The sequence below is a fragment of the Scyliorhinus torazame genome, chromosome 13 (assembly GCF_047496885.1).
Source record: "Scyliorhinus torazame isolate Kashiwa2021f chromosome 13, sScyTor2.1, whole genome shotgun sequence".
Classification (NCBI taxonomy): Eukaryota; Metazoa; Chordata; class Chondrichthyes; order Carcharhiniformes; family Scyliorhinidae; genus Scyliorhinus; species Scyliorhinus torazame.
The window spans coordinates 205,391,344-205,407,005 of NC_092719.1; the positions used below are offsets into that span (position 1 = coordinate 205,391,344).

The 15,662-nt window shown below is 45.7% G+C and overlaps 1 protein-coding gene across 3 annotated transcripts in view; it reads left to right on the forward strand.

Moving 5' to 3' along the window:
* LOC140388553 (protein phosphatase 1M-like) overlaps positions 1–15,662 on the forward strand; it is a 67,607-nt gene that overhangs the window by 18,020 nt on the left and 33,925 nt on the right. The window contains exons 1-2 of one of the 3 annotated variants that reach the window (XM_072472944.1): positions 226–613; positions 14,599–14,719. In XM_072472944.1, coding sequence (XP_072329045.1) covers positions 393–613; positions 14,599–14,719 — 342 coding nt within the window. In that variant the 5' untranslated portion in view covers positions 226–392. The other 2 variants (XM_072472945.1, XM_072472946.1) reach the window with 2 other exon arrangements.

A 15,662-nucleotide genomic window follows, 5' to 3' on the forward strand; every position in this document is an offset into this window, starting at 1 on the left:
TGATCTTATCCAGAAGGCCGAGAAGAATAGGGCGTGTACTTCAGAAAAGCTGCAGAGCTTTAAGATGGACTGATTGGTTCGTCCTTTGGAACAAGAGACGGGCTGAATGGCCTCCTTTTTCAGTGCAGATTCTCTCTCTCGCTGTTAAATTAGACGGAGCTGTGTAATTGGGCACAGTCTGCGCTAGGGGTTTACACAATACAGATGACACACTGAGAGGGGAGGGAACTACCTCACTTGTTTCCAAACGGGTTTGGAGAGCAGTGGATCTTCCTCCCTACAAATGGAACAAGAGGGATCTGTTCCTGGTTAGAAAGAGTTTCAGTCCGCCTGGACTGGGAGGAGAGAGAGGAGACGAGGACATTGTGAATTCGCTCCCTCCCGCAGCGGGCATGTTTAAGAGGTTGAAGAGAAAGACCGCGTCCCCGAGCAGCAGCCGCCCGCCCCCGAGCTCCCCTCGCCCGGAGCCCGCACCGACACACAGACTCTACTGCCGGCCGCACTTCCTGCACCAAGGCCCGGCGGAGACGAGCCAGAAGGGGGATGAAAGAGCCAGGCCGGTCCTGCTGCCTCCCAAGAACAAGAAACTGCCCTGGAACACTGGCTACGCTGAGTGAGTTTCAACAGGAAATAACAACCTGTGTTCAAAATGTAAAGAATAACTTTCCACCAAAACATCTGTGTAACCAGGACAGATACTGTCCCCTTAATTGCAACAAAATGTTACTAAATAATCTTTAACGCGCCTTCCTAAAAGCATACTGTCCTGAAGTAATCGAATTAATCTTTTGTACACAGACCCTTTTTGTTCTTAAAAGAAGCTGTGATATAAGGAGAAGTTGTCAGAGGACCATTGGCCGCTTTTAACTTTTTAAGGGCGAGAGCTGACTGGTGGTAATTTAACCTGAGACTAAAGGGATTTTATAGTGAATTTTTAAGTTTGAATTCGAATTGCACTATCTGCCACGGAACCTGGGTCCCGACAGTGTTACTCAGTGTCTCTGGATTATTAGTCCAGTGACAACACGCTAAACAATAGAACATTACAGGCAGTACAGGCCCTTTGGCCCTCAATGTTGGGCCAACCTGTGAAACCAATCTAAAGCCTATCTACACTATTCCATTATCATCCATATGTTTATCCAGTAACCATTTAAAAGCCCTAAAGTTGGCCAGTCCACTACTGTTGCAGGTAGGGCATTCCACGCCCTTACTACTCTCCGAGTAAAGAACCTACCTCTGACGTCTGTCCTAATCTATCTCCCCCCAATTTCAAGCTATGTCCCCTCATGCTAGCCATCACCATCCGAGGAAAAAGGCTCTCATTGCCCACCCTATCTAATCCTCTGATCATCTTGTATGCCTCTATTAAGTCACCTCTTAACCTTCTCTCTAACGAAAACAGCCTCAAGTCCCTCAGCCTTTCCTCATAAGATCTTCCCTCCATACCAGGCAACATCCTGGTAAATCTCCTCTGCACCCTTTCCAATGCTCCCACATCCTTCCTATAATGCGGCGACCAGAACTGCACGCAATACTCCAAATGCGGCCGCACCAGAGTTTTGTACAGCTGCAACATGACCTCATGGCTCCGAAACTCAATCCCTCTACCAATAAAAGCTAACACACCATACGCCTTCTTAACAACCCTATCAACCTGGGTGGCAACTTTCAGGGATCTATCTACATGGACAAGGAGATCTCTCTGCTCATCCACACTACCAAGAATCTTACCATTAGCCCAGTACTGTGTTCCTGTTACTCCATCCAAAATGAATCACCTCACACTTTTCTGCATTAAATTCCATTTGCCACTTCTCAGCCCAGTTCTGCAGCTTACCTATGTCCCTCTGTAACCTGCAACATCCTTCCACACTGTCCACAACTCCACCGGCTTTAGTGTCATCTGCAAATTTACTCACCCATCCTTCTACGCCCTCCTCCAGGTCATTTATAAAAATAACAAACAGCAGTGGCCCAAAAACAGACCCTTGTGGTACACCACTAGTAACTGAACTCCAGGCTGAACATTTCCCATCAACCACCACTCTTTGTCTTCTTACAGCTAGCCAATTTCTCATCCAAACCGCTAAATCACCCTCAATCCCAAGCCTCCGTATTTTCTGCAAAAGTCTACCGTGGGGAATCTTATCAAATGCTTTACTGAAATCCATATACACCACATCAACTGCTTTACCCTCGTCCACCTGTTTGGTCACTTCTCAAAGAACTCAATAAGGTTTGTGAGGCACGACCTACCCTTCACAAAACCGTGTTGACTATTCCTAATCAAATTATTCCTTTCTAGATGATGATTAAATCCTATCACTTATAATCCTTTCCAAGACTTTGCTCACTGGTCTATAATTACCGAGGTTGTCTCAACTCCGTGGTTTTTGAGGAGCTGGAGATGGGTGCACTTCCCACAGATGAAATCAGCAGGGAAACTGACAGTCAAGAGGCTATGCTATCACCTGCCTCTTGACTGAGCTATAAGAGCCCCTCTGCCTAGCTCTTTCGCAAGAGGTAGGAGTGTTCCATTTACTCCTCGAACCTGCTCCACCAGTCAGTAAGATCTTGGCTGATTTGACTCCACTTTCCCTCCAATCGTTGATTTATAGTTTAAGAACCTGCCTAGTTCAGCCGGGAATATATTCAATAACCAAGACTTCTGGGGTAGAGAAGCCTAAATGTTCGCCACTCTTTGAGAGAAGACATTCCTACTCTTCTCTATCCTAAATGGACGACACTTTTTCCCAAATCATGCCCCCTCGCTTTAGATTCTCGCCCTAGGGTAAGTGGCACGGTAACACAGTGGTTAGCACTGTTACTTCACAGCTCCAGGGACCCCGGTTCAATTTCCAGCTTGGGCCACTGTCTGCACTGAGTCTGCACAGTCTCCCTGTGTCTACGTGGGTTTCCTCCGGGTGCTCTGGTTTCCTTCCATAAGTCCCGAATTTGAATTGGACATTCTGAATTCTCCCTCTGTGTACTCAAACGGGTGCCGGTGTGTGGCGACTAGGGGATTTTCACAGTAGCTTCATTGCAGTGTTAATGCAAGCCTAGTTATGACACTAATAAAGATCATTATTATCATGTCAGCATCTACCCTGTCAGGGTAGCGCAGTGGTTAGCACTGCTGCCTCATGGCAGCGAGGACCCTGGTTCGATCCCAGCCCCGGTTCACCGTCCGTGTGGAGTTTGCACATTCTCCGTGTCTGCGTGGGTCTCATTCCCACGACCCAAAATATGTGCATGGTAGGTGATTTGACCACATTAAATTGCCCCTTAATTGGAAAAAAAAAAGAATTAGGTACTCTAAATTTATTTTAAAAAAGCATCTGCCCTGTCATACCCATTCAGAATCTTTTATTTTTCAATGAGATCACCACCCATTCTTCTGAGCTCCGGAATGAGACGGGCCCAGGGATCTCTGAGCTGTCTCCAATTCGAGTATATCCATCCTTGACGAAGGAGACCAAATATTTACACAGTGTTCTATGCGTGCTTCCACCAACGCCCTGTATCGTTTTAGTGAGACTTTCCTACTTTAATTCTCCAGATTCCTTGTAATAAGGGTCAACACTCCGTCTGTATTCCTACTTACATCCTGTACCTGCATGCTTTGTGCTTCATGTATGAGGGGATCCAGGTCCCTACGTTTCACAGCATTATGTAGCCTCCCTCCAATTAAACAATATTTTGCTATTCTATTCTCCCTACCAAAGTGGATGATCTCACATTATACTTCAGCTGCCAATTTTCTGTCCACTTACTTAACCCATTTATATCCCTGATAGACTCATTATATCCTGCTCACAACCTACTGTCCCAACCAGCTTTGTAGTGTCAACAAATTTTGATACATTGCTCCCAATTTCTTCATCTAAGTCATTAATATAGAGCAAAGATAGTTGAGGCCCAGCATTGATCTCTGTTCCTTGTTCCCCTTTGCTTCTTGAGTTTGTAGTATTATTGAGTGGCACAGTAGCACTCTTGACCAGGTTCGACCACAAGAAACTTCAGTGAGTCGTGAACACCACCCAGATCATCACACAATCCCGCCTCCCATCCATTGGCACTATCTACTCTTCCCGCTGCCTTGGGAAAGAGGGCAGCATAATCAAAGACCCCTCCCACCCGGCCCACTCACTCTTCTAGCTTCTCCAATCGGGCAGGAGATACAAAAGTCAGAACTCGCACGAATAGATTCAAAAACAGCTTCTTCACCGCTGTTACTAGACTCCTAAACATATGGACTGATACTACACACTTTGTTTCACCTGATGTTTGTTTCTATGTATTTTCACTGTGTACCTGTGATATTGCCTTATTACGTTTTTTTTTTCACGTACTAAATGATCTGTTTGAGCTGCATGCAGAAAAATACTTTTCACTGTACCTCTGTACACGTGACAACAAACAAATCCAATCCAATCGATTTCCGGCTTGGGTCACTGTCTGTGCGGAGTCTGCACGTTCCCTCTGTGTCTGTGTGGGTTTCCTCCGGGTGCTCCGGTTTCCTCCCCAGGTCCCGAAAGACGTGCTTGTTAGGTGAATTGGACATTCTGAATTCTCCCTCAGTGTACCCGAACAGGCGCCGGAGTGTGGCGACTAGAGGCTTTTCGCAGTAACTTCATAGCCGTGTTAATGTTATTTGTGACACTAATAAAGATTATTATTATTGGGATGCTTGTAGCATCTTCTGCTACGAAAAGAGATTTAAATTATTTGTTCAAAGTCTTTGTTATTTCCTTGTTTTCCCCATTATTCACTCACCATAACCTTGCATTTTGTTTCCTATTCAAGTGTTTCTAATTTCCTTTTAGAAAGTAACTATTGAATCTGCTATCCGGGCCATGCGTTCCAGACAATAACTTCAGGTTCCAGGCAGTGTCACGTTTGACTTAAAACATTAACTCTGTTTCCCTCCCTACAGGTGCTGCCAGACCTGCTGAGCATTCCCAGCACTTTGTTTACGATGCATAGCAACTTTGTTTCTCCTTGTGTTCCCTCCCCTCTTACACTCCATTGTGCAATCCTTTTTTTAGAAACGTATTTTATTACAAACATGTATCAGAACAGGTTACAGCGAACAAACACCCTGGAAAACATGCTTCCCTACAATCAACTATTCAGTCTGTACAGATTTTTCCTCTTTTTCAACACCCCCTTCCCCGTGACGAACAGCCGCTCAAACACTGTCTCAAACATCCCACACCTTTCCTCAAACCCCCCCCCCCCCCGCCCAAAGAGTCCCTCATTTTATCTTCTCTAACTGCAGGAAGTCGTACAAGTCACCCAACCAAGCCGCTACTCCCGGTGGCAATGCCGACCGCCACTCCAGCAAAATTCGCCGCCGTGCAGTCAGAGAGGCGAAGGCCACGACATCGGCCTTCCTCCTCTCCATGAGTTCCGGCTTCGCTGAGACCCAAAATATTGCCACCAAAGGGTCCGGGTCCACTCCCTCCTCCACTATCCTGGCTAAGACCGCGAACACCCCCGCCCAGAATCTTCCCAATTTTTCGCAACGCCAAAACATGTGCGCCTGATTCGCTGGCCCCCGCCCACACCTCTCACACTCATCTGCTACCCCCTGAAAGAACCCATTCTTTCTCGCCCGAGTCATATGCACCCTGTGCACCACCTTAAACTGTATCAGGCTCACCCTTGCACATAAGGAGGTCCCGTTTACCCTACGCAGTGCCTCACTCCATGCTCCCCAATTGATCTCCCCTCCCAACTCCGTTTCCATTGTGCAATCCTGATGGGAGCTTCCTGTTTCTCCCTTCTCAACCTCTACTTAAACTTTAATTTCAGCTTTGTTGGAAATTTGCATCAAAATAATTTTGTGTTAATGTTTGTAGATCCATGGTCGAAGGAGCAAACTTATTGTTAAGTGAAGAATCATGATTGATTAGTATCAGACACCTAAAGTTTGAAAAGGGGTAGTTAAATCAAGAATCATTGATTAAGTAGTGGCAAGCTTGGGGTTTAACTATTACTGATTAATAGTTCCTTTATTTCCATTATCTCATTTCTCCGTCCTTCATTTCGTTCATGAACGACCTTGACACTTTCTTTCAAATGTTAAACCTGAGGTATAAATCCAAATTGTGGTTGTTAAAATGAGAAAACTGAATAAATCACTGCATATTGGGTAAGAAGCTACATGAATTTCAAATCTGAAGTTTAAGTGCAATATTCTCCAGGCCTGCGGAGAGTTAGCTACTCCGAACTAAACAAATGAGTTGGAGGAAATCACTTGTATGGAAAGCCTATCATTCACTCAGACTCTAATTAATTCACGTTGAAGCGTTAGGATTTCTCTCCCACCCCTTTCATTCCGTGTAGGCAAAGTTTCCGTCCTTTGTTCCATACCTTGAGTTGCAGATCAAAGCTGTGGGGAGATTTATGAACATGGAGACTTTGACTGAAAATCACTTTGATAGTTGGGGGTCAGATGTTTACTATTGATAATGTCTTGAAGCACTTCTGCCCAATTCTGCTGTGCTTCATAAAAAGTCTTGGTTTCATTTAACACGTTGGCATATATACAGCGCTTCAGCTGGATATCAGAGGGGCCCAGAGAAAACAGAGGCCAGCGAATCATGCACCACCTCAGCCCAAAGTTGTCTTCTGCAGTAAATGCTGCAGTGCCAGAGGGGGGAGGGGGGGCGTTCCTTAGGGTGGCACACAGTGCAAACTCCACACGGACAATCACCCGAGGTTGGAATCGAACCCGGGTTCGGATGTTGTGAGGTAGGAGTGCTAACCACTGTGCCACCGTGCCGCCCCATGTCCTGAAAATACTTCCTGTTGACCTGACCAAACAAGGACTGTGTTTCAAGGAAAATGATCATCCTTTAAGCCTGTGAAATTGTATTTTTATTCTTGCATAGTTGGCTAGCATTCTCCTTTCATAGTTGTCCACCAGAGGGTGTTGCTGCTAGTCCAGGATTTGTTGCCCATCCCGAATTGCCCTTGAGCTGAGGCTTGCTAGGCCATTTCCGAGAGCAGTTAGTGGTGACCTGGAAGCTAGACCAGGTAAGGATGGCAGATTTAATTCCCTAATGGGGCATTTGTGAAGCAGATGGGTTGGTATGATCATCAACACTGGTTTTGTGGTCACTGAGACTAGCTTTCCATTTGCTGATTTTATTAACTGAATTTAAATTGCACCAACTGTTATGGTGGGATTTGAATCTGTGCCCCTCCCCCAGACCATGAGCCTGGACCTCATCATGCCACCATCTGCCCTGGAGAGCTGAGACGGGCAAGGTGAATGCTTCAGCCTTTTCCGTGACCTCTAGCTGGACCTCCAAACAGTCGGGCACCATTGCCTTGGCTTTGGCAGACAAGCCCAAATTGGGTGCACATTGAGCCAGTACTGTGCTCTGCCAGATCCCACGTGGACCCTGCTAATGTTACAAATGTTTCCAGCTGGTCATAGGGCCATGTTAATCACCTTCTAGGCAACAAAAAATAACTCAGCTGGAAGCTTGTGTTTAGAAACAAAACACAAATACAGATTCTAGCAAGCGCTGAAGAGAATCCCATTTCTTGGATTTGATGGATAATATCTCATTATAGTGTTAATGTGTGGTCATGTGACTATCAATGCTGTGACACTGGATAATAACATCAGAGTTTCATTTAGATGACAGTGTGGTGTAAAGTATCCTGAATCATTGGACACTCTTGCGACACTTGGTTACTTCAATTGTTTTTAAATTATATAATATGTCAGTCTTCGCCCCCAAAATATACAACCGCATGCATGAGCACCATTCCAGCTGTACCGAGTTTGAGTGAATGCTGCCTGAAGCAGTTGGTGTGTGTTGTGAAGCTGTGGAATTCATCTCCAAGGTCAGTCTAGGCAGAAACTATCTCCTGGGTAGCACATGGCGCGTTGGACGGAGTTGGGTCCACTGCCCCTGGATGCAAATCGGAGGCAGCCACAGAGGCTGGTAAGTGGGCTGTTTGAAAGGCCCATTTGGCTTTCTGTCCAAGTTGTTTTGTTACGTCTTCGGCACCCTAACCCACATCCCTCACCACCCCTGCCTACTCTCCATGCCCCATCCATGTTAACTCATTCCAGCCCTCCCACCTACCCTCATGGCTCCAGTATAGCCCCATTGCCAACTTAATGCCAACCCATCCACTACCCTTTGTCCTTGCATCCTTTATGCCAACTCTCCCTGTATTCACCTCAAGAGCCACGTTGTGATTAAATAATATAAAGGTTTCAATATCTGTTACAGTCTTTACAATGGTTAAAAAAGCACTGCATTTAGGAAAGCCCATTCAAAACGTTTAAATCTCTTAAGTACTTAATCCCTTATTTAAAATGACTTGTATTCATAATCCCACATCAAATACAGCTAATCTTTTAGCTTCTTTGAGCTACCAATCAAGTTGTGAATTTAGGATCCCTCTACTGAATTAATAGGTTGAGCAAATCTTAATAATGACATAATGGTATCCCTTAAGGGATTGGATTGGATTTGTTTATTGTCACGTGTACTGAGGTACAGTGAATAGTATTGTTCTGCGTACAGTCCAGACAGATCATTCCATACATGAAGGGCATGCATAAATAAACAATGTAAATACATAGACACAGGCATTGGGTGAAGCATACGGAGTGTAGTAGCACTCAGTAGAGAACAGGTGTGAAGAGATCAGATCAGTCCATACGAGGGTCATTCAGGAGTCTGCTAACAGCAGGGAAGAAGCTGTTTTTGAACCTGTTAGTGCGTGTTCTCAGAGTTTTGTATCGCTTGCCCGATGGAAGAAGTTGGAAGAGTGAGTAAGCTGGGTGGGAGGGGTCTTTGATTATGCTGCCCATTTTCCCCAGGCAGCGGGAGGTGTAGACAGAGATGGGGGGGTTTGTGTGATGGACTGGGCTGTGTTCACAACTCTCTGTAGTTTCTTACGGTCTTGGGCAGTTGCTATACCAGGCTGTGATGCAGCCAGATAGGATGCTTTCTATGGTGCATTGGTAAAAGTTGGTAAGAGTCAATGTGGACATGCCAAATTTCCTGAGGAAGTATAGGCATTGTTGCGCTTTCTTGGTCATGGGTGGACCAGGACAGATTGTTGGTGATGTGCACACCTAGGAATTTGAAGCTTTCAGCCATCTCCACCTCTGCCCACTGATGCAGACAGGGGTGTGTACAGTACTTTGCTTCCTGAAGTCAATGACTAGCTCTTAATTTTGCTGACATTGAGGGAGAGATTGTTGTCGTTTCACCACTCCACTAGGTTCTCTATCTCCCTCCTGTACTTCGACTCATCGTTGTTCGAGATCTGACCCACTATGGTCAAGTCATCAGTAAAGTTGTAGATGGAGTTGGAGTCAAATTCTGCCACACCGTTGTGTGTGTATAGGTAGTATAGTAGGGGGCTAGTACACTGCCTTGTGGGACCCCGGTATTGAGGACTATCGTTGAGGAAGTGTTGTTGTTTATCCTTACTGATTGTGGTCTATGGATCAGAAAGTCGAGGATCCAGTTGTAGAGGGAGGAGCCAGGTCCGAGGTTTCCGGAGCTTTGATGTGAGGATGGCTGGGATTATGATCTTGAAGGCGGAGCTGCAGTCAAAGAATAGGAGTCCTTGATGTCAAGATGCTCCAGAGATGAGTGTAGGGCAGGGAGATGGTATCAGCTGTGGACCGGTTGCGGCGGTATGTGAATTGCAGGGGATCAGGGCATTCTGGGATTATAGAGTTGATGTGTCTCATGACCAACCTCTTGAAGCACTTCATAATGATTGATGTCAGGGCCACCGGATGGTAGTCGTTGAGGCACGTTGCTTGTTTATTCTTTGGCACTGGTATGATGGGAGAGGTTGAGGATGTCCACGAACACATCCACCAGCTGGTCAGCACAGGATCTGAGTGCACGACCAGGGACTCCCATCCGGACCCAACGCCTTCCGTGGGTTCATTTCAAGAAGGTCGATCTGACTTCGGAAGCTGTAACGGTGGGTATGGGTGCGTCCGAGGCTGCTGGGGCAGTTGACAACAGTTCGATGGTTTCCTGCTCGAACCGGGCATAGAATGCATTGAGTTAATCGGAAAGGGATGCGCTGCTGCCGGAGATTCTACTCGGCTTTGCTTTGTCGCTCATTCTGTTGTTTAAGCCTTGTCGTGACTGACAAGAGTCCGTGACGTTAATCTGTGACTCTAGTTTAGTCTGTTATTGTCTCTAGGCATCCCTGATGACTTTGCGGAGGTCGAACCTGGGTTTCTGATATAGGTCAGAGCCGCCTATCTTGAACATCTCAGACCTGGCCTTCAGTAGGGAGTCAATCTCCCGATTTAAGCCATGGTTTCCAGTTGGGGAACGTAAGTATTACCGTCGTTGGCTGGTTGCTGAGTTCTTAAATATGGACCAGTCCACTGACTCCAATCAGTCACATAGGAGCTCTTCTGTTGCCTCGGACCAGCACTGCACGACCTTCTTAGCTGGATTCTCTGCTTAAGTTTCTGCTTGTTTTCCGGGAGAAGGAGCACTGTCTTATGGTCCAATTTTACGAAGTGTGGTTGGGGGAAGGAACGGTAGGCACCCGTGATTTTTGTGTAGCAGTGGCCCAGAGTGTTGGCACCCCTGGTGGGACAGGAGATGTTTTGGTGGAATTTTGGCAGTACACTCTTGAGGTTGGCCTGGTTGAAGTCCCCGGCCATGATGAACAAGGGTGTTCTCTTTCTTTGTCATTTACAGCAGTGTACAATTCATCAAGCGCCTTCTTCACTTCCGCTGGCGGTGGGATGTAGGCGCTGTGACAATGGCTGAAGTGAACTCCTGTGGAAGGTAGTACGGGCGGCACTTCATGGTCAGATATTTCAGGTCCGGGCAGCAGTAGGTCGCCAGGGTCATCACGTTCGAGCACCAGGAGGAGTTGCTCCCTTTGCTTTGCCCAATGATGCCATGTGGTCCATCCGGTCTATTGAGAAGCCTTCAAGTTGTATGGCACAGTCCGGTGAGGCAGGGGTGAGCCATATCTCTGTGAAACAGAGCACACAGCAGTCTCTTACTTCCCTCTGAGAGATAAGTCTGGCATTAAACTCGCCCAGCTTGTTTTCGATCGCTTGGACTTTTTCCAAGAGTATACTGGGGGAGAGGAGTCTTGAAACCGCGTTGTTTTAGTCTCACCTGCAGACTGCCGCGTTTCCCTCGCTCCCTCGGTCGGCGGCTGCGTCTGGATGGCCCCGGGATCCGATGGGAGAGGTCTGACCTTGTGGAAAGAAGTGGTTTGTCACCATGTATTATCAGTAGCATTGTCAGCAAATACCCATTGTAACTGCTAGAACAGATATTTTTGTCGACTCTCACTGACATAGGCAGCCTAAAGGTCTTAGAACTTAAACTTAACAGCTTGATAGTTTTATAACTCACTGACATAGGCTGTATTTTTATTGTTAAAGAACTGCGGTTTAAATAGCTTCACAGCTTGAAGGTTTCTGGACCTGATCTGCCCTTCAAAAGCATATTTATGATACCTCTAAAAATGTTTAACTCCCACACTGAGTTGAGGCCCTTGAAATGGAGTTTGTTTGAACTCAGCAATATGGTCAAATGGCCTTGCTGAGTTTGAATTTCCCTTTTGTGAGTCACGCACCATCCACTTTCCCCAACCAGTGAAAATGGGATCTGTCTGAGATGGGGGGGCAACTTTTAAACTGGGTCCCGCCTGACGATTTTTAAAGGTTCATAAGAGTCTCCATCAGCCAGTGAAAATCTAGCACTATGTCAACATTACAATGACTGGGGAGATGTAGGAACAGGGATTAAAGGGATATGGGAGCAGATTGGGTAAATGGCACTGGGACCAGTTGCTCATGTGAAGAGTATACACCAACACCGACTGGCTGGGCCATTTTGACGCTGTAACAACTACACATTCTGTATGTTTTATGCCAAGGTGCTGTGCCACAGTTTGCTCAAGTTCTGGAGCCGACAACCTCACCTGCATTCCTTCTTTCAAACAGCAGGGAAGTATCAGATACGGAGAGGCTTGCCTTTGATTTAGTGCACATATTTTGCTTGAATTAAAAAACTAAGAATGCTGGCTTAGTGATGCGGGATGTCATTGGGTTGTGGAGCTGTCGTGCAGAACAGCAAGAATTTTTCCAGCATTAATTTCCACATCTTGACGTGTCTAACGAGCGGAATCTCAATTTGACCACGGGAAAGACTTTCACTTCTGTTTTGCCTTTCATATATTCAGGGAGCCCTACAGGAGTCCACAGACAATTAATTATTATTGATTTGGGAACCGGCTGAGCAGCCAGCTTGTGCAATGAGGACCGACAAGTGAGACGAGAATAAATGACCAGTGAATCTTTTTTGACTGTGTTGATTTCAGGTTTTTTTTTGTTGGTTGAACAGGAAACTGCAAGAACTCTGGTCTTTGCAAAGCTGTTGTATCCAGTTGGACAAGGATAATGGGGGGCATTAACTAAATTGCAAAGCTGAAAGGTGTTAACTTGGACAACACAGCATTCCTGGGTTCTTGGCCTACGATATGTGTCATGTATTAAGTCTCTGTATGGGACTTGCCAGGTCACAAAGGACAAAGTTCAAGAGTGGTACCACTGAGCCAAGTTATGCTAACATAAGGGCAGGATGATGTTGATAATTAAGTTTTGCTGCATCAAATCCTGTTCACCCATCAGCCCTGTGCCCATTGACTTTCATTCGCTCCCAGTCCCCTAATGCCTCAATTTAAATCATGTTAATCATGTTTCCTCTTGAGTTCAGAAAATATTTTTGTTCTGCTTTTCTGTTCCATCTGGCAATTCAGAGGCTCGAGTTTGATTTTTGAAAGGTTTTCATTGCGCTGACTCTGCACGTAGAGACCTTCAAATAAATGACTTTCAAAGAGCTTGTAGAATAATGGGCAACCTGTCAGGAACACGGGCACAATTAGGGAGGGAATTCTTTTGGATGAGGATGTGGTCATTCATGGTGAGCCAAGTGGAGGGTAAAATGCAAAAGTGACAAGAGAGCGATAGGAAACTAGGGAGTGGAATCTGTCTTACTGCTGAAGGAGGTTACAGATGGCGAACTGTGAGATCACAGAACAATTTAAATACAAGGCCAAGAATTTTTAATGTGAGGTGTTGGTTTGCCACCCACCAATCTCCCTCTGCCCCTCCTTTCCCCACCCCCTCTGGTCCTCAAGTCCCTGCCCCAAGACCCCCACATTTGCCTAGTCCTGGACCCCCTGCTGGCAATCCTAGCCCAGTCCACTGCAGCTTCTGGCACTGCTGGGACTTGAGAGCTGTCAGCCAACCAGTTTGCGCGGCAGCTCTCTGAGGTGGGGACTGCCCCCCGACTGAGGGGTGGAGTTCCCATCTCCGTGGCCGTGGCGCATCTTCGGATTGGGGGGAGGGGAGAGTGGAATCCCACCACCCTAAAAATCCTGGCTGTACCTAGTGGTTTAAAATATTCTAACCACACTGTACTGAGACACCGGCTGACATCTGGACAAATCTGAAACATCCACAAATGTCCTGTTATTAAATACATCGCAGTCCCATGTGGTAATTGTCTACTTTTATTGCCTGGGGTATATCCTCAGTTTCATTACCCTGTGCTGCTCTGCATTGTCCTGGTAGCTTGGGAGTTTACGAACCTCTACACTGTTCTCGGTTGGGGTCCGATGCAACCCTCGAGCAGAACGATCGGGATAAATAAATGCTTAAAAGGCGAGGGAGGGAGTTCCAGAGTTCGAGGCCAAGGCGACGGGGCAGGAATGGTGGAATGATTAAAACTAGGGAGGTGCAACAGGCCAGATTTGGAAGAATGCAGAGTTCTCGAAGCTCTGCGAATGTTTTCTCCTCCAAGGAAAACAGCTTAGTTCGTGCTCCACTTTTCCATCGAACTGGGTGCTTGTGATCATCTGTCGGTGTAGCCTCGTTTGGATGTTTAAACACGTTTTATATCCTATTCATAGCATATTGTTCTTATCCAGCAGTGTTTTTCTCTGTACCACATTGTACATTTAACAAAATTGGAGCTGCTGTTTGTCAAGTTGTCTCTCTGCATCATGCCATCTGTTTATAGAAGGGTTTTTTTTTTTTGCTAAAGTGAAAATAAAGAAACAGTTGGCCCTGAAGTGGCAAAACCTGCACATACAATCTTTCAGCTTGTTAGGTGAATTGGACATTCTGAATTCTGCCTCTTGTGTACCCAAACAGGCACTGCAGTGTGGCGACTAGGGGATTTTCACAGTAAGTTCATTGCCGTGTTCATGTAAGCCTACTTGTGAAAATAATAAAGATTATTATGTGACAATCTCTAAATGAAGTCATTTGTTCACCTCCTTAAGCAGCTCTATTTTTCTTGTTAGATGGACACGAGTACAAATCTACTGTGCTTTAGTTACCCCTATTAACATAGGTTTCTCTATCTTAAGAGCACTGTGATTGGCCTCAACATTTTCTCCAGATCCAAAAGCACAGAATGTATTGACACGCTCGCTCAAGAGCACAGCTAAAATGTAGAGTAAAACCTCTGGACCATGGTCAAATAAAGGATGATTTGGAGAAATAATTTCTTGTTTAACATTTGTAATTTTCCTTTACAGGGTTATAAATGCCGGTAAAAGTATTCTCAATGAAGACCAGGCAACCTGTAGACCAATTTTCCTCCGAAAAGCAATGGACATTGAAGAAGAATGGATCCTCTTGTGCCCAAATGAAGACACTGTATGTACCACACAAAACAACATGGATTTAATTGAACTGTTTTGTGTACTGAATGTCAATGATAGACTGGTCAGACAGACATACCTTGTTCTTAAGCAGTCCCTCTGAGTCGAGGTTGACATGTTCTCTCATTAAAAACGAGTTCTCTGGTGACTGGCGAGTCCAATGCACGACTTGCAGTCTCTGTCACAGGAGTTAGGAACACCATGTTGTTCTATTCCTTATTGTAGCCTCAAAGAGAGAGAATTGAGGTGGCACAAGTTTATATAACGTAGTGCAAGGGATTTATATGAAAGATGCTGCTCAAACAGGATACACAGACGAACTCCCCAAAAGCCCGCAAAACGCTCCGATGATGTCATTGCTTAACACGTGACATTACACCAGCCAATGGTGTTACTCTGATACATAGCACCCCTCCCTCTTTACTCCTTTAGTGTCCCCGGCATTTTTATTTAATCAAACACTTCAACCCAGATCCAACACAATGTGCCATAACTAACATTGTCATGTGACTGATACATATGTACATTAATAAGAATGTCTTTTAGGTGGACGTCTGTCTCCTTTTGACAGAGCATGATGTAGGAACTTGACTCTTTGGGGTACTAGGGAGTGCTTTCCTGTACACTGGTCGGTGTTACATCTGGCAAAACAACTCCTGAACTGTCTCTGGTTGTGTGGATGGTTCTGTCGTAACAGATTTCATTATTTCGGCAGTTGTGGTCCTCAGGTCTGGCATGTCACTGTCCATACTCTCTGTGGTGGAAACATCTGGTACAGATTCTGTACTCTCTCTACGTGCAGGCTAAATTCAGTCATCGTTGGTTTGTAGAGTGTATGAAATCGGACCCATTTTGGTTAGTACAATTGCTGGAGTCCATTTTTGACCTGAGGTGTAATTTCTCACGAGAACATATTCCCCACGGTCAAAGGCTCTGCT